The sequence below is a fragment of the Coccidioides immitis genome, assembly GCF_000149335.2.
Source record: "Coccidioides immitis RS genomic scaffold supercont3.3, whole genome shotgun sequence".
Taxonomy (NCBI): domain Eukaryota; kingdom Fungi; phylum Ascomycota; class Eurotiomycetes; order Onygenales; family Onygenaceae; genus Coccidioides; species Coccidioides immitis.
Genome location: NW_004504308.1, coordinates 3,850,462 through 3,876,427, shown reverse-complemented (window position 1 = coordinate 3,876,427; position 25,966 = coordinate 3,850,462). Strand labels below are relative to the sequence as shown.

Genomic DNA, 25,966 nt, shown 5'->3' with positions numbered 1-25,966 from the left:
TTGTAATAATTTTCTCAGACAAAACTGCTGTCTTATTAAAGCTAGCTATAATTTGTACTTGTCAAGTGATTTGCCATAGTAGTAAGATGCTTTTAGAGATTTCACCTTATTGAAATTATCTGACTTCTTTATTAGTTATGTGTGTAAAGAGAACTCTAGAGAGAAATTATTATTTATTATTCTCTGTTTATATTCTATCTGCTTCTGCAGTCTGTGTATCTTATTTTATTTATATATATCTGTTAGATTTTTTTGCAGATGTGTTTTCTTTTTTTTTAAAGATTTTCTCTCTTTGAATTTTGTTCAATATATTGAGAAATGTATCTCTGTTATCTGTATCATCTACTAATATCTTGCTGATAATAACTTCACTGCTATCAGCATCTTTATTAATGTTTATCTTCTTTATATTAGTGTCTATCTCTGTTGAGTCTACAATGTAAGATGTTGTTGTGGTTTATCTCATGAATCTTGGTGGTATTATACTGACTTAGATAACTATATATTAGAGTATTCAGAATGTTAGAAGAACTGATTGTAAGTCATATAGATTTTCTCAGAGTTAGAGATACAAAAGAGCTAAGTAGATATAATGCCTGCAACTGATAAGAGAGAGTCATGTGTAGAATATAGAGATTCTCTAACTAGAAGACTGAATGCTGGAGTTCCCACAATTCATGTAAATCATGTGATTCTTATATGTTTAGAGTTGGAGTCATATGAATACTCCTGAACATCTGATGTCATCTGATGCTTGGTTGATCTAGATCTACATTCATAACAATAAAGATGATCTGGAACCACTATTATTGATCTTGTGGAGAGAGTACTGGATGATCTCAAGCATCTTATAGAATTATAACACTCACAAACCCTGCTGAAGCAGAGAAAACAGCAACAATAATCTAGAGAAGATTAGTTATAAACTAAAATATAATAAATAATACTTATATTTCTGGCTAGGGCTGGAGCAGTGACAACTGTAGAGAGAAGAGATAGAGTAGCAAGACTCTAACTTCATCAGCATATAAACCAGTATCAGCTTGTGGAAGATACTTACAGCTTGAACTAACACAAAGAGAATAGCAGTGACTGATGAAGAGAGAAAAGAGAGAGTAATAATACTTTAGAATTATTAGTTGTGAATACTTCTCAAGTTTGCAAGAAATACTCACTGAAGATCTGAACATCTTTTCTTTAAAGAGAAAGGGTGTGGGTGTTCTCCTGAAAGAGAAAAGTGGAGATGACTTGTGAGAGAAAAGGGGAGAAGAGAGTGAACCAGCAGTAACTAGCATGCATCAGCCTCTCTGTGAACCAAACCCCACACAAAGGCAAAACCTTATGACCATGTGAAGCAGTGCTTGAAAAGTTCACTTATCTTGGTAATGATAATATAGACTAGAGAAGAAAGAGAAGAAAAGAAGAGAAAGAGAAAGCAAGAGAAAGCTCTCTCTTAAGCTAGTGTTCATTATCTAATAGTGACACAGAGCTAGTGAGAACAATAGAAACTCTCTATACATTGTTGTGTTATTAGATTCTGTTATGTTATTAGAGTTGTGTTGATATTACATCTCTAGTGAGGCTGTACTCTTTTTCTTATAAGAAAATTTTTATTTTTCTCAAGAGGTTTTTTGTTTTTCTACTTATAAAGATTTTTAATAAGACAGCTATCTTAAGAGATCAAGACTTATAAGAGAGGGGAATCTGTAAGAATTTACTGCAAATCTCTTACTTGAACAAACAGTATCTGTAAGAGTCAGAGATCTTAGCTTGTGAGCTACTGAGAGCTGCATGTATTCTTGTGAGGCACTAAGTCACATGCTTGTGAGCACATATAAAAGACTGTCACTGTGTGAATCTCTTGCTAGAAGTTAGTAGCAATCTTGTTTACAAGTTGTATATAGTTGCCAGAATACAGACCTTTTACCTTGTGTACTCTTTTTCCATGAATATTCATTCTAGAGATTCATTGTCACGCTGATCCACACATATGATCCTCACAGCTCATAAGATTCTTGATCTTACCCAGTTGCCTATGCAACTGCTGGGAATTGTCTCTTGGTGTTTGTAGGATCTAGAATAACTGGAAGTTGCTAGATTGGCTAGCTGAGAGAGTAGAGATTAGAGTTGAATATCCAGCTGCTGAAGAATCTTCCTATCCTCATATTTTGCTTGCTTATAATTATAGTGTCTGGAATAACAGCATTTGAACTCTGTACAGTATTTAATCAGATTTAACATCCAGTTCTTGCTAATACACAGAGAAGAAGAGATAGAATCTTGTATAGCAAGAAGATAATTAGCTATATTCTCAATAACTACTGATCCAGAGGGAATTCCTTGTTTAGCTAGATCTAAGATCTATTGAACTAGCTGATCCTCTTCAGACTTAGTCAATTTAGTTGAATTTATATATAAACTGGTTCTTGCACATCTTTCTTTCACTCAATGATATAAGATAGTATAAGGCACATTAAATAACTATGCAGCTTCAGCAATTGAGCTAATTTCTTGCTTTTTAAGAGTAGAAATAGCAAGTTCAATCCTGCCCTCTATTTTTATAGAGGATCTTGCATTTTTATTGTGAATTGGTGGCATTCTGACGCGTTGAAGTGGATGGTTGAGGAAGTTGAAAAAATATCTTTTGCTTGCTTGCAGATTTTGCTTGCTTGTGGATTACATTAACCTCACAACTTTAGGTAAGCCCAGTTCGGGTTCCCCCCACCCCTCCAGGGGAGACTGGTCAGATGATGACCAGTCTCAATAACCAAGGTTTCGGGTGACCCTTACTAAAGATCTGGCTAGGAAGACGCTACTCTACTTCCTGAAGTGCAAAACACAGGGATGAAGAGTGTTGACTTTGCATCTTGTAAAATGGGACTGGAATGAAAATTGATTTGTCTACAGAGTACTTTTGTCAGAGGTTTAAAAATAATGAAATAACTAATACTGATGGTTTCTTCTTGCTAATTCTAAGTTAATTTTATTAAGGGAATGTCCAGAAATAAACACTATTAAATATTCTAATTAGACTTTATTTATAGAGTATCCTCGTAGCTTGCGCTCTGGCGACGCCTTCCGCTTGTATCACATCTCTCGGAGACTGGAACGCTCACGGTCTGGCGTCCGATGTGGTTTGAAATTTATAGTAAAGTATTCGGTGACCTGTTTTGGCCGTCCGGCTGTGCCATGTGGCAGGGAATACTCTGCACCCAGCAAATCCACTTGGCTATAGCATTCAATGCAGTAATGATATAATATCTTCTTCAATGTCAGCTTTTGTTGCTGTCGCATCTGCTGAATACTGTGGCGACTAGAACCCAGGGCACCCTGCACTGGTGAACGCATGATGAAGGATCAACATGAAGAATGGAAACACCTTTGATCCACCCACGATGGGAGCAATCAACTCTTCTATTAAATACCGGAGACAGGCCACATTTTTCATGGCCTTCTGAAAATTGTGGCCTAGCATGGAAGTCTCTGCAGGGTGATTGGTGGGGATTTTGCACAATCACAACTCTTCATTCTCTTGACATCCTCTCCTCCAGTTCTACATTCCTCTGGTTTTGACAATTTTTCGCTTGCAGCAAAAATGGGTACAACCAAAGCAGCAGTTCCTTTGGTTTCCATGGTGGTTGCGCACCAAAATGATGCCGCTGGATGATCTCACCCACATGTCAAGGAATGATCTTCAAGGGGGAACAAAAATGGCGCCGGCCTCCAAAATTGGTCGCTGTGCCAAGTTGGGTGCGTGCCATTTTTTTGGGCGTTCTGCCAACCAGAACCCGCGTCAAGATCAGGCACGCAAGATTCTATTTTCTCCTGATCGCAATGGAGCCTTTTTGTGGGCCTAGAAGAGGCACCAGGGTTAAGATATGTGGCCAGAGTGACTGAAGGTGGGAAACACCAATGTGAAAGCCCTGAGTGATTGGAATGCAAAACTGCAGAACAGCAGAAATGTGCTATTAATGATTTGGCATTTCTCTACTCTACCTCCGGTCATGCCACTTGAACACTGGCAAAATACACGTTCTGAATAATCATGGCAGAACTGGGAGTGCTGAAACAAGCAAGCATAGTCTTTCAAGACGTTGGAAAGGGGCCAATTTAATCTCACTGCAATTTTAATCAACAAGATGCCTCAAAATGCCTCGTGTATCCAGTCCTCTCTCAGGTAGGTAAACCCGCGAATCTGTGAATGAGTCCCATTTCCTGTTTGCTGGGAGAGTGGGAAATTTTGCGAAGCTTGCAGGTGGTGGAGCAACCCCACTAACCCGCTTGACGGGTAGAAAAAGTGCTGCGGACCGGCTATGGCTTCGCGTGGTGGCAAGGAGGCAAAAGCGTCCAATCGATGAAAAAGGAGAGGAGGGACAGAAAGGGCTTCTGTATCCCAAGGCAATTGACAAAGTTGGAGGTTGATAGAAGACAGTGAAGAGAGGCTCAAGTCACACAGCATCAAATATTGGCCGACGGAGGGCGGTTCCCCTGATATTTGGAATCTGCATGGACTTCGCTCGTCCCCTGTGTTGCATGCAGAGGTAGACGAGCACTTGGTTGCTCTTTGATGGATCAAAATTGGTGATAGTCGCCTTTTGCCCCGGATTCCAGGCCTAGTTAAATAGGACGATGACTAATCCTACTGTTCATTGGTGCAACACCTTTCCCCCAGTGCGCCCAGTCCCATGAGGGGGAAGGTGATGAAAACAGTCAGCCTTACTAGAAGCAAATGTAGAATTGGAATTCAATGTTCTTGCGAACAATCGGTTGGGTTTGCTAGTGATCAAGCCATAAAAAGTGATTACATCTTCGTGCTTTTCTCCCAACCCCAATAGCGATGAGTAAAAGGAATACTTCTGCTGGAACCTTTCTTCATCATGCATTTTACGTGACTTGGGTCACCGCAAAGCCCGACTATGTATTTCAAACGGAAGCAGAGCAAAGGAATCAGACTAATTCAACACCTGACATTCGCTTTCTAGATCTTATACCCATATCAAAACACCAACAACATCGGCCATCTCACAGAGAGTGTGATGCTGGGAAAGATCAGCAGGAAGGCACCGAAGACAGTAGTGATAGCCTGATTCAATCCCTTCCAATGATACAGGTCTGGACTTGGATGTTACTGCTTCCTCTGCCGCTTCAGGGTCTGCTGAGTAAATGATGTATTGGGTGTAACTTCCATAGAGTGCGCGAAACTCGCCTGGCTATTCGCATCAACAAAGGATGGGGCATTAGTCTGGGAGTCTCCAGGGTCCGATATGTCAAAATTTACCCCCGGAGGTATCTCGTCAAGAGCCGAGAGAATAGTGTTCAGGTGGTTTGGGGCCCATTTCTCATATATGTTCCTCGTAAACCTGTACGCTGTCCACTTTTCTTTGCCATCTAAGGCAGTAAAATCGAAAGTATGTATCGGATGGCGATAGTATTCAGTCTTCTCTTCCTTGACGATCGCGTAATGGCCGTATATTCTCACTGTTCTGTGGTCATGCGAGATTGAAAACGCTAGGATCTCCCGATTAACCTCTTCTTCACGCTTTACAAGCCTGAACAGTTCAACAATGCCCTGCACGGCGAGGGTCATGCTGTGTGCATTCTGTCGATCGGCGACATCAAGCGCAGCGGTACCCTTCACCTCGCAGGTCAGGAAGGGGAAGTACATGTAGAAGGTAGCCAGGAAGAAGGAGCTGTAGGAGTCTGGGTTGTAGCCGAGGAACGGCTCGAATTTCTTCAGCTGGTCATCCGTGAATGCAGATCGGCCGAACCCGACCGCATAATCAGGCTGCGGGCGTGGTCCACAGAAGGGAATAGAGGAGCCCCACGTCTCATTGACACTTTCAACTAGATGCCTCAGATCTTTGGCCCCGTCAACCGCAAGAGATTCTGCCGAAGGGACAATCAATCGAGCTATATCCTGTATAACCCTTGGCTCATTTTTTCCCTGTAGCCTTTGGCAAAATTCCTCAAAGGTATCATCTCGAAATAATGTGTTCTCAGGAGTAGGTTGTTCATTCTCCAGCAAATTTTTGCAAATATTCTTACTTTTATCTGTTATCCCTAGCTCTGACTTGCGCATATAGCTGCCTAGAGTGGCGAGGAGGGTTTCATAGGTCGCTCTTCTGTACTTGGCACTCTTTCCTTCCCTTGATTCTTGGCCGGGTGTATTCGTGCTCGTAGCGAGGCTTGAATTTGAGTCCTTGCGGTGAAGAGATGTCGATGACTTTTTTCTTGCAAGGAGTCGGCTCATAGTTTCAGGCTGTCCAGGCTGTGCTTTGAAATAGTTCTTCGGCCAGTGCCCGCTGACGCACCAATACCCAATCAGGTCGGCCTTGCTCAAGTTGCTTATATTAACTCGCTCTTCCGCGGAAGGGGTTTCAACAGGTTTCGACGTGAGTAATTGGGGCCGCTTAACAGATAGGTATGTTTGATTTTCGCAGTATCGTTTACGGTTGGGTCTGGTTTTCTGTTCTCGAGCGTAGTGGGAGTCGGTAGGACAGTTCTGAAATACATTAGTCAAATCAAAACAAAGCCACATAATCGAAAAGGCATACCTACAGCTGCAAGGGGCTTTTTATGGCTTAATCGCAGGCTCTTGCGACAAGATTTTGGCTTTTGCTCCTCCTTTTCCTGTTCCTCCCTTCTTGTCCGCTTGGTTTGTCTCCCTAGAATAGGTCAGCCGGGAAGTACAGCAGAGATCTTGAATCCTACCAATGTTTTCTGGTGGCGGGTGCTTTCTAGCTATCGGTGCTTCACACTTAGATCTGTGAATGCTAGGTACCATTTGATGGCGAACCATTGTAGCGCTTGAAAAACAGGGGGGGCTGCTTTCTTTATACTCCAATGTGAAGGAGAACAAGTGGATGAAGTGCCTCAATGTCCAAATGCAAAGCCACCAAGATCTCTTGGTATGTCACGTGGTAGGTTGATTCTAGGTTGAGATGCAATGCAACACATATCCCACCCTTACTGATGCATTGATGCCTAATAATGATGCCAAAGGATTCATCAAGTGAATTCAAGCATGACTGCGGCATCAGTGGATGGTGGTCAATCAGCAGGTTAATTGCCTTGGAAGAAGGAGCAGAGTCATTCAATACTGGGCTGCAGAAATGGATTGGCTAACAGGATGGGCTGTGATCACAGTGTGTCTGTCTGTACTGTGACAATCATTGTCAAAGACAGTCAGAAATGCTGTTTCCGCGTTGTTTGATGGAAGACCAAGGCAGTCAGCAGATGGCCTGTCGGGCACTGGTGACAGAATTTTCATTCAGCCCCAAGAATGGCGAGCCAATCTCACTAATGCCCAAGCAAAATGCTTCCTCAGCTCGGAATTATTTGCGCTAGAGGCAGGATCAGCGTTGCTTGTTTCTCAACCTTCTTGAGACTTTTTGACATTAGGAGAATGGTTTGAAGAGAAATACACGGAATGCCCCCAGGCTTAGTTCAAGTTGATCACAACTAGGCAAAATTAGCGTAGAAATTAGCGTGTACAGTAGTGTATTTAATACTGGAATTCTATTGGAAGCTGATGTATTTGGTGGTAATCTGTAATTTATTCCCTCTAAGCCTATGTTGGTTATATTAAAATTCTATATCTGTACGGAGTACTCCGTACGTACTTATGTGTGTCTGTAATTCCAAGCCACCAGCTGCACCGACACGCCATCCTCCCTAGAGAGGTATTTAGGTACGCAGGACAGAGTCCACGACTTAATGCAGCGTGTCCCGTAGCTGATGTTGTCCAGAGACGTTGTAGGCAAAATATGGAAACAGCATCTGTGCTCGTGATAGAACTGTCTACGGAGTAGGTCACGCGCATTCCGTATGTTGGATGCAAGCCTTTGATTCTCAAACTCCGGGCTAGCTGTTACCTGAAACTCGCTTTTCATGAAGTGAACAGTCGCAGGGCATCTTACTACACTTATATTTGTATGTATCGGGTACTCAAGAGGACATCTCATCAAACCCCATGGAGTAGACCCCACGGGGAAAAAGAGTAGCGCAATAAAACCAGTATCCCTTCCTAGCAATTTCTGGTATCGAACCAGGTAATACCTGGAACCTCCCATCCATACGGAGTCATACCCGCATATTTCACGTTACAGCGTTGACGGCCTCGCCTAGGGTAACTCACCGTCCGTGACCTTTTCTCCCCGAATCCTGGACCTTTGGTATCGGTTAGTTTCCACGGAACAAAAACTGCATATCTTCCGGTGTCAATTTCTCAAGGGCTTCGCTCTGATCCTTGTTGATCGTGCCATTTATCATGTTCGCCTTCTTCTCTTGAAGCAAAACCATCCGAGACTCGACGGAATCCTCGATGCACAGTTTTGTGATCACACAGGGTCTCCGCTGCCCAATACGATGGCAACGATCTGCGCTTTGCCATTCAGCCGCTGGATTCCACCACCTATGAACAGTTTATAGACTTAGCATGTCACCCACAAAACAGAAAAATAAGTTTACACCAGAATTTAGGGTACCATACGGGTCAACAATAAACACACGCGACGCTTCTGTCAGGTTTAGGGCAACACCTCCGGCCTTGAGAGATACAAGGAATACCTCGACTTCCACGTTGTTCATAAAATAATCAATCGACTTCTGTCGCTGAACCGGCGTCATGCTCCCGTCGAGCATCACGGTGCTAATTCCTGCCCGGTGGAGCCGCCATTCCACAAGCTGCAGCATCGAGGTGAACTGCGAGAAGACAATGGATTTATGGGTTTGCTTCTTGCTTCTCAGTTTGTACAGATCATACACGAGCATTTCGATCTTTGTTGATGAGGTCCAATCCTCCATCTTTATACGGTTGATGATTGAATTCTTCTTGACCTCACTTTCTTCCTGCTCAATATCCGGCTGCTCAAAATCAATGGAGAGGGGGATGTGGCACCGAGGACAGTCTGGCTCTCCGCGGGATTCAAACGACTGAACGTACTCCTTAGCGCATTGACGGCAGAATTCATGCTTGCAACGAGAGCGGATGGCCTCCTCTGCCGCTTCATCACAGATGCTGCATACAAGAACGTTCTGGCCCCCTTCCGCATGCTTTTTCAGAATTAGATCGGGATGATTTGCAACTTGACGCATTTGCATAATAAGACCAAAAATGTTTGCATAGTTATTCAGCATGACACCACGGCTGACATAGGTGTCAAATTGTCTAGTACTGTTGGTCATAATGCTGGTCGAGAAATCTCGTTCGATTTCACCGAAGAACTCGTTGTGAATCTCAATCCTGTGGCCAGGTAAGTCAAATAGAGTCCTTTTTCTTTTTTGCCATCCTTGCAATTTTGAGCACCTACCTCTTGGGTGGTAGTTCCATTGACGCCGTATGATCCTTCTTGACTCGCCTAAGCATAATTCTGTCAGTAATCAGGCGTAGCTTAGCAAGTGCGTCTTGTCGTTTTTCGGGGGCCCCGGGAGTGGTGACTAGGATCGCGCAGTCAGTTGTAGCCTCAATGTATACGGGTAAAGTAGACTCACTAGGATTAAGAATTTCTTGATTGAATATGGAGACGTGATCGAAACCACTATCCAGTGTCAACGCGGCTGCTTAAAACTATTCAAGCTGAACAGAAAGACTTACGTATGTTTGCAGTGAGTGCAACGTTTGAGTTCATCCTGAGACCAGTGGAGCTCTTCACATGAACACTTCTTGCAGAAATAGCAAGCAAACGGCTTGACATCAAGGAAACGCAACAGGGAGAAGAATTCGCCAATGCGATTTTGGACAGGAGTCCCCGAGAGACACCATTTGTAATTAGCCTTCAGTGCGAAACATGCTTTAGCCACACTAGTTGTCCGTTGCTAGGTGATGGTTAGCAGGTGGAAAGGAGGTAGAGAGCAGTTGTACCAGATTCCTACCTTTATATTGTGCGCCTCATCTAAAATCAGACGATGAAAATGAATAGAATGGATAATACCTGAATCTTGTTAGAAATGAGGATTGGGACTGTTTTAAGAACGAATGACATACTGTCCTCTTTCACAAGTCCCTTACCACGGGACCAGCCTTTCACTTCTTTACGATGCATCGACTCAAGGCCGGAATCTAAAGAATGTCAATTCTCCTGGACTCGTACAACCAGGGGGATAGCAAGACAAACGGACAGGATATCATTATGACATCGTAAGACTTGAGTTCTTTAACTGTTACATTTTTCACTTTGGAATTGGAGCCATGATAGACAAAAACTTTCAATTTACCGTCGGTATAGGACTGGATGGACACATAAGCCTTGGGCCTGAAAGGGGGGCTGAAATCTGGGTTACAAACCTTAATTTCTGACTGCCACTGCATGAGTGCGACTGGGGGGACAACGACAAGAGACGGAATGCCAACGGGATAATCAGACATGAGAAGCGAAACAGCCTGGATGGTTTTGCCCATTCCCATCTCGTCCCCGAGGAGGCCTCCCTTCCATTGTGACTGCTCCTGCTGTCCCATCCAACTCAACCCTTCAAGCTGGAAAGGCTTGAGTCTTCGAGATATGCCCGTAGGCTGCGGTGCCGGCGTAGGCGTAATCACTGGAATGCCTTTTAGGTCTTCCCACATTGTAGCGACATTTGGGTGCTGTTCTTCGAGCTTCTTTCGCTCTTTTTCAGCCTGCAAAAATCAGCTGCTTGCTCGCCATTTTCAAGGACACAGAAAAGCCTTACTCGTGTAAGTCGCTGCCTCTGTCGCCGTGTTGACCGAGTTGAACTTGGGCGGGAGATCGTTGCATTGGGAGTATCGGTGTCTGACTCTTCTTCTGGATGTGAAGTCTCGGAAAAGTCGGCAGGACCTTCCCACCCATCATCAGAAAGGTCGCTCGAATCATCTAGAAAATCCAAGCGAAGTTCACGGAGAAGGGGTTCCGTATCATGGACCGCCGGCAAGGGATCCCCGCTCGATCTACTCCTTGTATCAAGTGGGAGCCTCCTTGCCCCTGGGCGTTTTCGGGACCGATTGGCGGTCATTGTATGCGCAGATGTAGAAAAAGAGGAATCATCCAATTCATCATCGTCTTCATCGTCTTCATCAGTAGAGTTCTTTATCTCGTTTCTTCCGTTGGAAGTTGATGCAGAAACTTTTCTCCGCTTAACATCAATGTTCTTCCCGTACTCCTCTGCCTGGAGTGCCAGAGCTAGACGGGCATCGGCACACTCTTCAAGTGGCTGCTCCCCAGTCAACTCCGTAACATTTCTTTTACGGCGATATCCAAGCGTGAAAGAGCTATTTCGGAGTTCCAAGGCGCGAGCAGAGGCACTTATTCTTTTTGGGCGGCCTAATGACATACTGTCCGAGGGGACAGGAGTAGGGTGCGTAGTTGTAGCCGGAGTACTGCACCCATTTGCACTGATCTGGGCGCTTTCACTCCCTGAACTCGACGACGGTGAACCAGTAGAAGAAATGGTTGCTCTTGGAGGAGGTATCTCAACTGCGAAGGATTGAAGCCTTGAGGACCTTCGGGTCTGCAACGATCCCCTCTTCAAATTGAAACCTGCCATTGTATCTTGTTCGCTAAAGAATTGCGAAAAAGGTTCACTTCGGAATCTCCTGAATGCTTTCCTAGGACCCGTTCTGGTCGTCAAGTTCAGCGACTAGGCCAGAAGTTTGACAATCAATGTCATAAATACCTTTGGTGGTGACCCCTCCTTTGAATTCCAACTAATAGTTAGCTACTGCAACTTCTTTTACCAAAGAAACTCCCTTCAGTGGATGGGATCTTCCAGGGAGACGACGTAAGTGAGACCGAATAAGGGTATTTCCTGGTCTGTGAAAGAAGGGCGCTGGCAAGGGGGGGGAGGAAAAAAATCAAAGGCAAATTAATAAATAAGACCGGCCATTCACCAATGCTCCGTCATTGCCACGGACATGAGTCTATAGGGAAAAGAGTTGGCATTTCAGAGCATCCCTGGGCAAATTCAGATACTGGCGTTGCTTGACCTGAGTTCTCAAGGGGCTCGATGGTCATGAACCAATGACTGCAGGTTTTCTACAGCGAGCAACAGAGCCCGAAGGTTCGAAGAAGGGCGCTGGCACTTGGCCGCACGTCGCTCAGACCCAATCAGGCGGCTCGATCGCTCGAGATTTGCCCAGTTGCTGCCTGGCTGGCGTTCTCAAACCAACGCGTGAACTGAAATTTCGGAACACGCGGCGCGAGGTCACGTGGCCAAAAATCCAATTAAGGGAGGGAGTTTCGTGTGAAAGCAGAGACCGTCCGGTCTGCAGAACTCTTCGAAATCTCGATTTTCTCTTACTTTGGGTGTATAGCAACCGGGGGGTGGGCGAGATTATGCCAGTTTGAAATGTGAGTGGAGCCTGGTCCTGGTGGATGATATGGCTATAGCTCCATCATCTATCCTGCCATACTTAACTAGTTGATGTGTCTTTCCTCGGCGCTCCGCCTGCTTACCATTGAAAAGGGCGAACAATAATACCCGTCCGAGGAGGAATATACAGGGCCCGTATGTATATCATATCAGTTACCGGTTTAAATACCGTCAAAAGCTCACGAGACTGCTGGTAGACATTCGGCTCTAACGGATTTCCTCGCCGTGAGTTTTACACCGAAAATTGGACCCCGCTCACGATTGGGATCGCTGCCGCTTGATGGAGATGGGCTGACTGCAGATTATTAACGCTAGTCGCATAATATATCTGCTGCTGCGATTCGTGATAGCTATCAGCGACGCGTTGCAGACGCGGCTCAACAAAATGATGTCGAAAGCACGGTTGATACGCCTGAGGATGAAGAGGAGGACTCTGTCTACGAGGAGGTCGAGGCTACGAGAAAGCGGGCTCGTAGGAATCTCGCTACCGCAAAAGCCAATGCAAAGAAGAAGCAGAAGGCTAAGCGATCTGGAGATCATGAAGACAGCGACGACGACGACGACGAGCTTCTGGAGACAATGATGTATCAGAAAAGAAAAGCGGTCCCAGGGCAGCTAGCCAACTGTGAAATTTGCAGCAAGCGATTCACTGTCACGCCCTACAGTAAAAGTGGACCTGAAGGCGGACTCTTATGTACCCAATGCTCTAAAAAGCAGACAGCAGAGGAGAAGAAAGCAAAGGCAAAAGTTCGCAAACCTTCGAAAAGAGGGCGCCGCCAAAACTATAGCAACTTACTTGACGGCATTGCGCAAAGTGGTGCTTTTAGCCTGTTAGAAACGTGTATTAAGGTAAGGAAGCTTAGACTGAATAGGTTGCACTTTGAACCTTGACTTATCCGTTAACGGCCTTGTAGAAAGTGGCGGATAGCATACATGATATCGACGAGTTTGGCGATTTGCCGGAGGGTCTCCTGCATCGTTTAAGCCAAATTTTATCAAAGAGGCGCGTCATGACTCCTAGGACATTAGAACTTTTCCTTCGGCGCGATGTTAGCAGCATTGACATCTATGACTGTGCCAGTGCGTTCCGAAGCCCAGTTTACCCACTTGAAAAAACAATCAGTTTGCTAACGTGGACGCAGAACTCGAGACAGAGGACTTCCAGAAAATCTTCGCCTTCATGCCGTATCTCGAAAGGGTCAATCTTCGTTGTGCTGGTCAATTTAAAGATTCCACTTTGGAGTACATCACGAGTAGAGAGTCCCATATTAGGGAGTTGCAACTCGACTCCTCTAATCTTGTGTCGGATGAATGCTGGCAAAAGTTCTTTAAAACTTGTGGCCATAAGCTGGAGAGCCTGAAGCTGTCAAACCTGGACTGCTCCATGGGAGACGAAACCATTGAACAGATGGTGAAGAACTGCCAGAACCTACGTCGTTTGAAGATAAAGGAATGTTGGAGACCCGGAAACGAGTCGTTGAAGTCGATTTCCACCTTAACGGGGCTCGAGCATCTGTCTTTGGACTTTATGCAGGAGACAGATTTAGAGACCCTCGGTCAACTCATTCACAACGTTGGGCCTAACCTTCGAACGCTCTCGCTGCGAGGCTTTAAAAATGCAGACGACCGTATACTGGAAGCAGTTCATCAGCGATGTAAGCGGCTCAACAAGTTACGATTTGCAGACAACGCTACTTGTACCGACAAGGGCTATGCACATCTCTTTACCAATTGGCAAGCTCCCCCGTTGGCTTTTATCGATCTTTCCGGTGCTCGCCATATCGATAACGCGGTGCCGGATGGGCCTGAGGAGCCGGTTGGTCTTGCGTCGGAAGGTTTCAAGGCACTGATGGAGCATTCCGGCGATAAAATCGAAACGCTCAACATCAGCTCTTGTCGTCATGTGTCATTTGATGCCTTTGCCTCAACCTTTGATGAAAGTCGAACTTATCCCAAGCTAAAGGAGCTAGACATCTCCTTTCACACCAAGGTAGACGATTTTCTTGTCAATAGCATTTTCAAGTGCTGCCCGGCATTGAGAAGGCTCATCGCCTTTGCCTGCTTCAATATCACGGGCGCCAAGGTCCCTTCTGGGGTTGCCCTGATCGGTGGAGTCAATGCCTGTAGCTCAATTGCTATCGAAGATGGCGTGGCATGATACATTGGCTGGCGATGGGTTCACTCGAACTGTGTCGAAATAGAGTGGTTGGCTCCATGGCCGGTTTTTCAAACGCTTGGTGCATTGGTGGAAGTTAAGCGATAGTAAGAGTAAACTACAGACTCCGAACACTCGGTGCCCGGGAGACAAGCCAAGGATGCATGTACTCCGTATCAGTACATTTATCTGTGACGTACCCCGTAACCCCGTAGAGGTATTGTTGTTCAGCATATGAAAGCGATAAATTGGTATTCAAGAGCAAACGGCTATCCTGAATGCCAGGACCGATTGTCACTATCCGCTAAATTATATAACTATTTCCGGGTCTCCGGGAAAACACGGTGTTCGGGGATCTCCTCTCTCTCCGGACACGAAGAAGGGAGAACCATCCTAAGAATAACGGAACCGGGGGGGGTGGGGGGTGCGTGTGTGTCTGTGTAACCGCTTTGCCAGAGTCGATGATGCCTGGTCTGTGGGCCAGCTCGGCAGGAACTTCCGCACGTGAGAGTGTCTCTGCCATCATTGGTGGCGAACTAGGCCTTTCGGGCTGAAGATGGGAGGCCCATCGGACTATTGGACGGCCACGAAAATAACGAGGACAGGATGGCAGGGCAATTCTAGAAAAGCACTGTGCATGCAGACGGGCTGTGGAACTGTTGTTTAGCAGCAGTTATTTGGTGTAACAAGCAGCATGTCGGAGAGTGAATGAGCCAGAAACAGGCGCTAACTAACAATGAAGCAGCCAAAAGGCGCTCGAGACAAGGGAGGGTTCCTCAGCATTTCGCTGGCCCCATTGGTGCTGTGTCAGGGACTCCCGAGCTTGCCACCCTCGCCTGCCATAGCCTGGCTCATCCTGACAACACCATTTGTCCAAACCGCCACTTGAGGGAAAAAAAAAAAAGGAGACTGCGCGCGCGCAAAGAGGACTCGGCTCGCTTTGTTTTGTCCGCCAGGATGGTTGGCATCATTGTTCTTCTAAGAATCACTGACGATTGTTAATATCCTTGCATTTATTTTAATTTTTACTCGTTGTTATTCTGTATTTATTTCTGATTTGATTTTTTTTTTTTTTTTTTTTTTTTTTTTTACGACTTCCTTTGTAATAAAACATATTGACTGTTTTTCTAGCTTGACTTCATTCTTGTTATTTTTTTTATCTTCACCTCAACAACACAAGAGTTCCAGATCCTTGTGCAGCTTTCTTTTACATTCTCCTCTTCTTTCAGTGGACTTGTTAGCTCCTTAGCATCGCCGCATTGTTGGGCTTGCCCTTTTTCTTTCTCTCTTTTTTTTTTTTTTTGGTGCCAGTCAGGTTAGTTAGTTAGCCCGGCCAGTCCCTGGACAGCCCATCTTAGTCCCTTTCGTCCCAAAACACATGCATGGCTGACTGGCTCTCTTCACAGAACAGCCGTCAATAATCATAATCCTCCTCACATCATCGCACACACTCCCTTTCGCCGCTTCCAGTATTACATAGTTCCAGATCTAGGTTAAGATTCCGGGTTTTGAATCGCCTCTTTCCAAGTCTTCTTGAATTAAGTTCGGATCTGCTGCTTTTCTCGCTTCCAACCCTTCTCCTTGACTTTCGAGAGTGATCCACCTCCACCTTCGGGGTTGTTTGGGGGGGAATCGGGTTGACCTCCACGCTTTTACAAGGTATGTACCGCTTGACACCTTCGTCTCTTTGCTCTCAAGGGCTCCGCTCCCCTGCTGAGGCATAGGCACTTTTTGTTTTCGGGCATTCAGACGAGTGATCTCGAGACCTCTCTCCTTTGAACCCTACAACCCTGTCCTTCCCACTTCCCGCTTCCCAACTTTCGACCTCTGCACTCCCACAAAATCCCATCGCATCTCCTGCGCACAGCTCACTGATACAGTTTTGGCCTGTTCAGTCGAATTCTCTATAGAATCATTTTCTTCTTCGCGCCTCCTCTCCTCCCCATGTCCTCGTAATTTCTGGTTGGACAACATTCGACGCTTCACCCCCTTAACTGGGTGAGACAATTGACCGGGTCGTATTATTTTTGCCGGACTTCTTCGTTCGATCGTTGCACCTTTCAAGCCCACTGCTCCTCCCCGAACGTCGACACCTTCTGATCCTTCTCCATGCCGATTAAACTGCCCAAAAGTTTTGCCCGTCGAAAGTCTTCAGGAAATGCGCTGGAAGATGTGAAGCCCCCCGTTGAACCCTCTTTTCGGGTATTCGAGCGACCACACGGAAGTAGCAAGTCGTTTGATGGAACTAGTGCATTGCAGCGCCTAGCTGGAAACCAAGGAGAAACGCCTGTCGACGACCCCTATCCGGACAACATATTTGCGGGCATAGAGAGACCGTCTACAGCCCATCAATATGCTCCTGATACGCAGCCGGCAAGGGCCCGTGCCGGGAAGTTAACGGGCTCGACCGGAAGTGGGGGAACCCACAATTCCTCGTCTACTAGCAGATTATACGATAGCTCTTCTTCGGCCAAATTCAGTTCCTCGTCCACCTTACCTTCAGACAATTCTGCCCATGATCTCCCTGTTCCCCCGATACCTGAATCGTCATTCGCATCTGCATTGCGCTCCGCTGGAAGAACCTTTTCATTCGGCACAAAGGCACCGAGGTTACCCCCTACCCAGCATGGTACTCCGCGACACAGTGAGTCCACTGCCAGAGAACGCGCAATGACAACAAGCACCACCAGTACGGCCACTCCTCCAAGACTCTTGGAGTCTGACTTGAACCTCGAGTCGTCGGAGGATTTTTCAAATATTTTTGACAATATCGGTAAAAGGAAGAGCCAACTTCTAGACTCGAATTCTCTTAATCCATCAAACGTATGCCCCCTTCTTCTTCAAATCCATATTCCTTTTCGTGATTACCGGCTAATCATTTTGCCTACAGCAACTTTCCTCTAGCGACGGTGCCCCCGTACCTCCGAAAGGCAGCCGCCCGAATGGCTCGTCGTTGCTATCTCCCATTCATACTCACCGCCATTCGAATTCGATACCCGCACCATCCCCGAGCGATAGTCAATCCTCGAGTGATAGTTTGATCAGACCCAGTTCTCCAATTGAGACAAATTCTGTAACATCGAACCGTCTAGCCCAACAATTGGGCAAAGTTCGGTTTTCTGATGAGGACAGTCGAAACCCAAATCAGCCCAGTTACTCGAGTGGCAGAAGCCTAACAGCGAACGCCAATGCTGGTTACACCGACGCTTCTTTCAGCTCCAGCAATGCAACATTGATTCCCAATGGACCTTCGCCACCAGCCCTCGCGGCTGACAATCACGGACTCGCTGACCCCGAAGTGTCGTCCATGTATGCTAGCGACAATGATTTTACCACTATCCCGCTCAATCACCGAAATAAGCAGCCTACATCGGCGTTATCCAACGTGAACCCCGTCTTTCCTAGGCAGAATGAACATTCTCTGTCGGCAGAGGCCAGCCTTGCAGCGCGATACGAGGAAGTTTCTTTGAAGAACGACGAAAAGCCGACAAAAGTAATGACACCAGCCCAATTTGAACGGTATCGGCAGCAGAAGGAGATGACCAGGCGACAGAGTAACGCATCTACGTCCGATTCCTCGGGCGACGACAGTGAAGAAGAGGAAGAAGAGGACGAGGCGGAGAAAAAGCGCCAAGCAGCCAACCAGAGGAAAAAACAGGAGGCCCATCTGTCGGTCTATAGACAACAGATGATGAAGATTACTGGAGAACAGGCGAAATTGACCAACCTTGAATCGAAACGCGATAGTTTGGAATCCACGGGTCCATCTGCGAATCCGAACCACCAACCAATGCTTCCAGCAGACAAAGCGCCTGCTGGAAAGAGCGGTGATGGTGACGATGATGACGACGTTCCTCTTGCTATTCTAGCTGCGCATGGATTCCCAAACAAAAATCGACCTCCCTCACAGTTGTTATCTTCAAATTCTAATCCAAACCTTCGATCTTCCTATATGCTTACACCTCCCTCGGTTACGGGCGACACACCTCCGCCGAAACGCAAGACTCTCCCTGTTTTCGCTCGTAATCTTCCCCAAGACCCATATTTCGGTGCAAGCCTTGTCAATCCACCCAACAGAGAATCTTTCGCTTTGGGTGGTGGTTCCCCCTCCGTTTACGGAGGGCCAACGCCAACGGTGCCACCTGGAGGTCTGGTAGGGATGATCGCGAACGAGGAACGTGCGAGAGCAATGAGGAGGGGTAGCCCAAACGCTCAAGTCAGTTTTGATATGCCAAACACCTCGCAAGGCATGAATCACTTGAACCCTGGAGGTATTGGGCCTACGTTATTGTCACAAATTGGAGGACAGCCGAATGGCATAGGTCCCGGCGACCAAAGTCAAATTCAAGTGTCACAGCAGATGACTCAAATGATGCAAATGCAAATCCAGTGGATGCAACAGATGATGCAGATGCAAAGCATGCAACTTGGGCAGCCGATGCAGATGAACAACCCAAATCTCTTACAGCCTCCGGGCCCAATGCAACGCCCTGTGTCCATGGTATCGAACATGAATGCACTTCAACCTGGTCCTCCTCAAGTCGACCAGAGAACACTGAGCATGCTTGATCCGTCCTCTGCCCAGTGGAACAGACACTCCTCGTTCTTCCCGGCAACCCAGGACACGGGAAGCACGGGCACTAATCTCGGAATGATGGGGAACCCCGGCTACGCGCCTTCAGTCGCACCTTCGGAGCGGAGCAACGTAGGAGCAGCATCGCGATATCGACCTGTGTCGACAGTCCAGCCCCCGCAACCTAACCGCTCATCCACCTTTACGGCGTCCACACCTCGCCCATGGCTAGATGAGGCACGGAATTCCACATTTACATCGTCCAGCCCGCAGCCAAGATTAAATCATTCGGGCGCTACTATCAGACCAGTCAGTGGACTGGTTACATCTGCTCAAAACGCCAATGATGATGATGACGATGACGAAGGTTGGGCAGAGATGGCCAAGGCCAGGGAAAAGAAGAAGAGCGGATGGCGGTTCAAGAAAGGCTCGTCGCCGCTCGGTGATCTGTTCCATTCTAATCAGATTTAAGAGAAGATATGGGAGTTAACGGTTTCGAAAGGAATTTTTGTTCTCAGCTGATGTTGCGCAATCTATGACCAAAAGACGGGGAGAAAAGGAAAGACCTTGCAAAAAATCTTGATGTTATCATATAGCCGTATGCTGGACTTGGAAATGCTGCCCCTTCCGTATCTCCATCACCCGTGCCTCTCCTTCTCGTCCTTCTTTTGGGTTGCGCTTTGACCTTGTGGGTTTTTGCTAATGGCCTAGTATTGCTTTAATCTGGACTGTCCCGTTCTCCTTCCTGCATAGAAATATTGGGCTCCTCCCCTAGTACTCTGTGTACCTAATGTATGTACAGTTTATTAATATATACATACGCACCACGATCAACTTAGAGCATGGCGTGGGTTGTCATATTCTCAAGAGTCTTCGCATCTAGGTTCGGCAAGCTGGGGCGGTACAACCACTGAAATGTGTGCCGGTAGATCTCTCCGAGTAGTTTGTTCCGATCAACTATATTTCCACTTCATGGAACTGAACACTCATCTGGTCTAAGCACGGAGAAAAAGAAGCAAAATCACACTGTATGAAGAGCTTCTCGGCGCCTATCCCGACAAAACCATCGCTGATTGATCTAGAACACCGTCTATAATCTCTTTTGCCGAGGCGACTTGCTTTACCAACCCGACCCCCGTCCCAGCGTACGTCGTCATCCGACCATTAGGGCCCCATCCTTCATCACCCTTTTTCGTTTCGAGCGCGTACAGCCTTTGGTTCTCCTCGTCCGACATGCCCTTTTCCGCGTCATAGAAGCTCTGATTGAGAATACCACGGCCATCGTACTCCTCGGGCCACTCGTTGTAACCTCTCACGCGGTCGTAGACCGTTGTTCTTCCCGTAACGAGCCCACCGTCTCGGACACGAAGCACTTCATTTCTATAGCCCATGGCAATATTCGCTTCTTCACAGGCGAGGAATCTCGTGCCCATGGTTACGCCATCTGCACCCAAGCACAGAGCTGCAGCCATGCCACGCCCATCGACTATCCCCCCTGCAGCGATGAGCGGAATGTCCCCGAGCCCGTCGGCGACAAGGGCATCTTTAACTTCTGGCAGAAGGGAGATGATACTCGCGCACTGTTTTAGTCCATGACCGCCGGCATCGGAACCTTGGATAACAAGAACATCGGGCTTGACAGTGTGTGCGGTGCCTAGGGCGTCTGTGACGTTGCCGACCTGGACCCATATCTTCGTCCTGCCGCCCGTGACTGAGCGGACTCGTTGCGCCCATTGCCCGTATATTTCTCCGGAGGGACGGGCGGCCCCAAACAGCCATACCGCCGCGGGAAGGTATTTTCCGATCAGAGGGATCGCATGGTTGATGTCAGCACCCCAGTTCAGAAATCCAACGCCGACGGGCAAGATATCTTTGTCAGCGCCAGTAAAATTGGGGTTGTCTGCTTGGTGCTCGCGGACCAGCTTCGCTGTGTTTTCGAAGCTGGTTTCCAGGTCTGCTGTATCGAATCCGGCTGCCAGAAAGCCAAACCCACCGGCACGAGACACCGCAACGGCGAGGGGTGGGTGGGCGATACGCAGCATCGGTGCGCTTGTGATGAGAGGGGTCTTGGTCCATGGATAGGCTGCCGTGAGCGCGGCCTTTGTGGTTCTTACGGCCATGGCTCACAAATCACTATTTCACAATTTTATATCAAGTATGGGCTCCTTGAACTTTTTTGAGACTTTTCTTTCGTTCCAATTAGGTTTTCTTGCTCTGCTTTGGTAACCGGGGAAGGTATTTCTATTTAAACAATGAAGGTGGGTTGTCTCCGCTATGGGTCGGCCAGCTTGTGATAGGAGCTTAAGAGTCCGTAAACTATGGAGTAATGATTCATGGACAAAATTTCTCCGTCTGGAGGGTTCCCCGGGCGCCCTCCGCAGTTTCACCCACGGCTCCCACGCAGGTGCTCGGTCAAACTCCTGCAGGAGCAGTGTAATTTCTTGTCACTGGAGAGTTATTTGTCAGCCAGCAGCTGGAGTCGCGGGGCCTTCTCGTGTAATTTTTATTATTATAGCATTGGGTCTCTTAACGATGGGGATAAAAAGGGTGCTCTCGCAGGTGTCTCTGGCAGACGGAGGTCGCCCGCTTGGACCGCCGCCGGGCGCATCGCCGATTCGCCGGCCCGAACCACAACTTGAGCCTCAGCCACGAACCGCTCCGCGATCCAGCCACAGCTAGCCAATTCTGTAGTTACTAACGTAATCCACAAGTGAGCGAAATCCGCAAGCAAGCGAAAGATTAAATTAAGGCATCCCAACTAACTAGAATTTAACCTGAAATATCTATGCTCAACAACCCCTAAATAGATTAAATTACATTGCAATAGGACTGCAGCAGCTTCTTCTTGTATGGCCTAAAATATGGCAGTTTGTACATCTTGGTGGTGCCTGCAAATGTGATGCAGACTCTGAGGCTGTGGGCTCAGAAAGTTGAGCAACTGACTGTTCAACAGATTAAGCAGGTGGAATGGCAAGCTCAGCAATCTCTTTCCTAGTTAGATCTTCTTCACATTGAATTTGATGCTTAGATCTTGTACATTTTTGCTTCTCTTTCTTATTTGCAGCAAATATATCCTGATATTGCTTTTTCATAATAATGGTGTTGACCATTCCATATTTGCAGGCCTTGATAATTTGGTCAAATCCTTCTGTTAAGCCCTGGGGTGAGCTCTCAAGCCCCTGCTCTATAAGATTCTTGATCTTATCCACCTGCCTATGCAATTGCTGGGGGCTGTGAGATGTTTGTAGGATCCAGAATGATACTGAGTTGCTAGATTGGTTAGCTGGGGGAGTAGGGGTTTGGAGTTGAATATCCAGCTGCTGAAGAACCTGATCTGGGTCAAATGGGGCTATTCCAGTAGCCATGAAGCCACTTTGAATGTTCTGAGTCTTGAAGGCCTCTGTATGTGCTGTAGGATAGGCATTCAGAAAATCTGCCTTTTTAATAGTGTTGATTCCAAGCTGCATTTGCTGTTCAACTAGACTGTCATATATCTGCTTCAAAACTGCAAAAACACTCACATTGAGAGGCTGCAAGAGATGTAATGAATGTGCTGGCATGCACAGAGAAATAATCTTATTCTCTTTGCAGATATGATTAAATTCTGGGGTAAGATGACTGCTGTGCCCATTCAGAATAAGAAGTATATAAGTGCTAACCCTCTGTAGATTTGCAGCAGGAATAAATAGCCTAGTCAGCCATTTGATTCCTATCTCATCTGTGGTCCAGTCATTAGAACTAACATCAAGTCTCCAGCCAGCTGGAAGTCTATCAAACTAGCCTTCCTGTAGATTTTGTCCCTTAAGAATGATGTACAGGGGCAAGGCCTAGCCTGAGGCATTGACTGATTCAATTACTGTGACCTATTCTTGATTTCCAGGCTGTAGAAGCTTTGCTCAGCCATAGTGCTCAGCACTAGTAATAATCTTGGTAGTTGTGCAAAGGCCCATTGCAAATCCAGTCTCATCAAAGTTGTAGATATCTTCCATTGGGATTCCATGCTCAGCAATTATGTAAGGATTCGCCCGCGAACCCCTTACACGGACAAACAACACCCGCGAGGGCCCAGGGCCTGGGCTCGCGAGCTGTTGGGAGTACATGTGTCCTCGCGAGGCACTAAGTCACGTGCTCGCGAGCACACATAAAAGGCCGCCACTGCGCGAACCCCTTGTTGGGAGCCAGTGGCAATCTTGTCTAGAAGTCGTACATAGCTGCCAATACCAGACCTTTTACCTCGCGTACTCTTTTCTACATACAATTCCTCCTATAGATTCATTGTCACGCCGATCCACACGTACGATCCTCACAAATTATATCCCCCAGAGTCTTAAACCAAGCCTGAATAATCTTTCTATCCTCACATTTTGCTTTCTTGTGATTATAGTATCTGGAATAGCAGCATTTGAGCTCTGTATGGTGTTTAATCAGATTTGACATCTAGTTCTGGCCAACATGGGGGGGAGGAGAGGTAGGATCTTGCATGGCAAGAAGATGGTTGGCCATATTCTCAACAAATGCTGGTTGGGGGGAGATTCCTTGTTTAGCTAGGTCTAAGATCCATTGAACTAGCTGATTCTCTTCAGGCTCAGTCAATTTGGTTGAATTTGTGTGTAGACTGATTTGTGCATGTCTTTCTTTTGTTTGATGATATAGGGTAGTATAAGGCACATTAAATAGCCATGCAGCTTCAGTAATTGAGCTAATTTCTTGCTTTTTAAGTGTAGAAATAGCAAGTTCAATCCTGCCCTCTATTTCTATAGAGATCTTGCATTTTTATTGCGAATTGGTGGCATTCTGACGTGTTGAAGTGGATGGTTGAGGAAGTTGAAAAAATATCTTTCGCTCGCTTGCGGATTTCGCTCGCTTGTGGATTACGTTAGTATAATTTACATAAGCAATATTACATAATTAGCGCCCGCCGGCCTTTTGTTGCTTTGTCTCTGCGTCGTGCGGCAAAAAGAAAACCGCCTCTGAGGTGCGGAAAAGGGAGGATCGAAGTTTTGATATCACGCTTGAAGAGCCTTTCCTCCCCGGAGTTGTATCCAAGCATATCAAGCAGTGCTGCGCGCTGCACCCATCGTCCCCTATATTCTATCTCTGTCGGATCTGATATCTTTCCTCTGATACCCCATCCCTAAAGTCTGAGAGCATTGCGTCTTGGAATACGAAAAATACGTATATCATCGTGAACTCATCATACTTTTCCTGCTCTTCGTAGAGTGTCCAGGGCTCCAGCCTCTGCACACCGCATTGCTTTCCCCTTTCATGTCCTCCGGGAATTTTCGGTGAATAGACGACTTCTACGCTGCCAGATCTCGTCTGCTTCCCTTTTTGTATCAACACACTCAATCCAGCTTGTTCACCTTTCGAGGACAAGTACCTTTTCTTGTTTTGATTTTGGTTATTGGGTTCCATTTATATTTCTCAAAATGAATGCCCCTGATAGGTAAGATGGAGCTTTATTTTCTTTCTATCTCTTTTGCTCTCCTTCACTCTGGCCCTGGGAGTTGGAAATGGATGTGCGGGCATTTAGAACAGAGAGAAGGGCAGGTTCCTTAAAGCCCCATGCGCATGCCGAGCTTTTCTAAACATCCAGACTTGCCCGCCTGGCTTGTTCCCCGCTGTCATGTGGTTGCACGCAACTCACTGTTTATTATCTCTGGCATCTTTCTGCCTTGTTGCTCTGCAAAATTATCATCACAGCCACCCTGCTTTTGTGCATGATATCCATCACCTTGAACTCTTCCCCCCCCCCCCCCCTTTCCCCTTCCTTTTTAAAAAAATATATCATCCTAAATCAATATGCCTCGCCTTTCTCGCGGCTCTCAGTCAGGCCAGCGCTCCACAGGGCCGGCCGACGATGACCGCCCCTTTGTCCGCCAGTTTTTCGACCATTCAGGCGCAAGTTACCGTCACAACCCATGCAAGACCAAAGTTCGCCCTGCAAAAGACATGGTCAATCCGTTAGGCTCTTCCCTTTTCTTCTGTTATGTTCTGCTCTCACTGCTATACCACTCTACAAACCCATGCCGAAGTGATCACATTCCTTGAAAAAACAGTTTTGTTTTGAAGTTATTTTATCCATTTGAAAGTTTTATTTGATTGAAACGCGCTTGGATATCCAAACGCTAAAAGAAAACCTCTGTCTTGATATCTAGATTTGAGTCTTTCGTCCTCGGGCCGGGAGAGAAGAAAGTCGAGATGGAGACTGACACCCGTAAGTCCGTTACATTTCTTATTGAAAACGCGCAACCAGGACTGATTTTCTAGCTAGGCGTCCCATCCACCGCGATCTTCACGTTCAATAAGGAAGACCATACTCTTGGAAACTTGATTCGGGCTCAGCTTCTCAAAAGCCAGCATGTCCAGTTTGCTGGATACAAGGTATGATGCGTTTGCCTCCCCCCTCCCCCCTCCCCCCCCCTTCGCGTGTGAAGTCTCATGTGTTAATGAGGATGATCTTGCAGGTCCCCCATCCCCTCGTCCACAAGTTCATCCTCCGTGTTCAGACCGACGGTGCCATTACTCCAAAGGATGCCGTCCTCACGGCCTGCCATGAGCTTGTCAAGGACCTTGGAACCCTCAGCCGTGAATTTACCAAAGAGTTCGAGTTGAGAAAGATGGTCAGCACCGAATCACAACAGCAGAATGCCCAGAACGGAGCTTAAAGTTCTTGTTACGAGGGCTACCTATGCGTGTGAGATGATTTAGGCGAAGTCAAGCACAGATGGGACGGCGTTCTGATGGGTTTTTTCTTCTGCGGCCGTGGGATGGCGTTGAGATGGTTGAGCTCCGGGCTTAGGTTGCCAACAGTACACCAGTTCGCTGCCAGTCTACTTAAAAAAACATCATGTAAACATAATCCAGACCGAAATACGAAAAACGAAGGATGGTTGTTTTTCATATATCTAGTA

At 46.7% G+C, this 25,966-nt stretch overlaps 7 protein-coding genes across 7 annotated transcripts; 3 read left to right on the top strand and 4 right to left on the bottom strand.

Moving 5' to 3' along the window:
* Positions 1–2,924: 2,924 nt before the first annotated feature.
* CIMG_11966 (uncharacterized protein) lies at positions 2,925–4,462 on the bottom strand. The gene is made up of 2 exons (XM_012358521.1): positions 4,121–4,462; positions 2,925–3,853 (listed from the first exon to the last, which is right to left on the bottom strand). Exon 2 carries the CDS (start codon positions 3,631–3,633, stop codon positions 3,469–3,471), a length of 165 nt encoding a protein of 54 aa, XP_012213944.1. The 5' UTR covers positions 3,634–3,853; positions 4,121–4,462; the 3' UTR covers positions 2,925–3,468.
* Positions 4,463–4,858: 396 nt separating this feature from the next.
* On the bottom strand, positions 4,859–7,382 carry CIMG_07484 (uncharacterized protein). The gene is made up of 4 exons (XM_001240320.2): positions 7,127–7,382; positions 6,712–7,028; positions 6,559–6,665; positions 4,859–6,502 (listed from the first exon to the last, which is right to left on the bottom strand). Exons 2-4 carry the CDS (start codon positions 6,797–6,799, stop codon positions 5,126–5,128), a joined length of 1,572 nt encoding a protein of 523 aa, XP_001240321.1. The 5' UTR covers positions 6,800–7,028; positions 7,127–7,382; the 3' UTR covers positions 4,859–5,125.
* Positions 7,383–7,911: 529 nt separating this feature from the next.
* Positions 7,912–12,017, bottom strand: CIMG_07485 (DNA repair protein RAD16). The gene is made up of 11 exons (XM_001240321.2): positions 11,629–12,017; positions 10,669–11,572; positions 10,286–10,615; positions 10,120–10,228; positions 9,986–10,060; positions 9,874–9,932; positions 9,596–9,816; positions 9,493–9,539; positions 9,312–9,438; positions 8,492–9,244; positions 7,912–8,413 (listed from the first exon to the last, which is right to left on the bottom strand). The coding sequence occupies exons 2-11, from the start codon at positions 11,497–11,499 to the stop codon at positions 8,182–8,184; spliced, it is 2,784 nt and encodes a 927-aa protein (XP_001240322.1). The 5' UTR covers positions 11,500–11,572; positions 11,629–12,017; the 3' UTR covers positions 7,912–8,181.
* On the top strand, positions 11,973–14,739 carry CIMG_07486 (DNA repair protein Rad7; the record flags this gene model as incomplete). Its single annotated transcript, XM_001240322.2, has 7 exons — positions 11,973–12,210; positions 12,266–12,302; positions 12,418–12,459; positions 12,522–12,549; positions 12,640–13,173; positions 13,239–13,404; positions 13,467–14,739. The coding sequence occupies 7 exons, from the start codon at positions 11,973–11,975 to the stop codon at positions 14,480–14,482; spliced, it is 2,061 nt and encodes a 686-aa protein (XP_001240323.2). The 3' UTR covers positions 14,483–14,739.
* Positions 14,740–15,964: 1,225 nt separating this feature from the next.
* Positions 15,965–19,920, top strand: CIMG_07487 (uncharacterized protein). Its single transcript, XM_001240323.2, has 3 exons — positions 15,965–16,138; positions 16,375–17,302; positions 17,370–19,920. The coding sequence occupies exons 2-3, from the start codon at positions 16,589–16,591 to the stop codon at positions 19,521–19,523; spliced, it is 2,868 nt and encodes a 955-aa protein (XP_001240324.1). The 5' UTR covers positions 15,965–16,138; positions 16,375–16,588; the 3' UTR covers positions 19,524–19,920.
* On the bottom strand, positions 19,618–21,248 carry CIMG_07488 (oxidoreductase). The gene has a single exon (XM_001240324.2). The coding sequence runs from the start codon at positions 21,170–21,172 to the stop codon at positions 20,102–20,104; it is 1,071 nt and encodes a 356-aa protein (XP_001240325.1). The 5' UTR covers positions 21,173–21,248; the 3' UTR covers positions 19,618–20,101.
* Positions 21,249–24,031: 2,783 nt separating this feature from the next.
* CIMG_07491 (DNA-directed RNA polymerase II) lies at positions 24,032–25,958 on the top strand. Its single transcript, XM_001240327.2, has 4 exons — positions 24,032–24,498; positions 25,211–25,269; positions 25,327–25,436; positions 25,520–25,958. The coding sequence occupies exons 1-4, from the start codon at positions 24,482–24,484 to the stop codon at positions 25,718–25,720; spliced, it is 387 nt and encodes a 128-aa protein (XP_001240328.1). The 5' UTR covers positions 24,032–24,481; the 3' UTR covers positions 25,721–25,958.
* The last annotated feature ends 8 nt before the right edge of the window (positions 25,959–25,966 follow it).

Bases quoted from the DNA above. Each gene is read 5' to 3' on its own strand.
- CIMG_07484 (XM_001240320.2), bottom strand. From the start codon at position 6,799: ATGGTTCGCCATCAAATGGTACCTAGCATTCACAGATCTAAGTGTGAA. The intron at 6,666-6,711 runs GTAGGATTCAAG...GACCTATTCTAG, and splicing joins CCCGCCACCAGAAAACATTG to GGAGACAAACCAAGCGGACA. The intron at 6,503-6,558 runs GTAGGTATGCCT...AATGTATTTCAG, and splicing joins ATAAAAAGCCCCTTGCAGCT to AACTGTCCTACCGACTCCCA.
- CIMG_07488 (XM_001240324.2), bottom strand. From the start codon at position 21,172: ATGGCCGTAAGAACCACAAAGGCCGCGCTCACGGCAGCCTATCCATGG.
- CIMG_07487 (XM_001240323.2), top strand. From the start codon at position 16,589: ATGCCGATTAAACTGCCCAAAAGTTTTGCCCGTCGAAAGTCTTCAGGA. The intron at 17,303-17,369 runs GTATGCCCCCTT...TTTTGCCTACAG, and splicing joins ATTCTCTTAATCCATCAAAC to CAACTTTCCTCTAGCGACGG.
- CIMG_07485 (XM_001240321.2), bottom strand. From the start codon at position 11,499: ATGGCAGGTTTCAATTTGAAGAGGGGATCGTTGCAGACCCGAAGGTCC. The intron at 10,229-10,285 runs GTTTGTAACCCA...GTGTCCATCCAG, and splicing joins AGTGGCAGTCAGAAATTAAG to TCCTATACCGACGGTAAATT. The intron at 9,540-9,595 runs GTAAGTCTTTCT...GACACTGGATAG, and splicing joins TGCACTCACTGCAAACATAC to TGGTTTCGATCACGTCTCCA.
- CIMG_07491 (XM_001240327.2), top strand. The intron at 25,270-25,326 runs GTAAGTCCGTTA...TTTTCTAGCTAG, and splicing joins CGAGATGGAGACTGACACCC to GCGTCCCATCCACCGCGATC. The intron at 25,437-25,519 runs GTATGATGCGTT...ATGATCTTGCAG, and splicing joins TCCAGTTTGCTGGATACAAG to GTCCCCCATCCCCTCGTCCA.
- CIMG_11966 (XM_012358521.1), bottom strand. From the start codon at position 3,633: ATGGAAACCAAAGGAACTGCTGCTTTGGTTGTACCCATTTTTGCTGCA.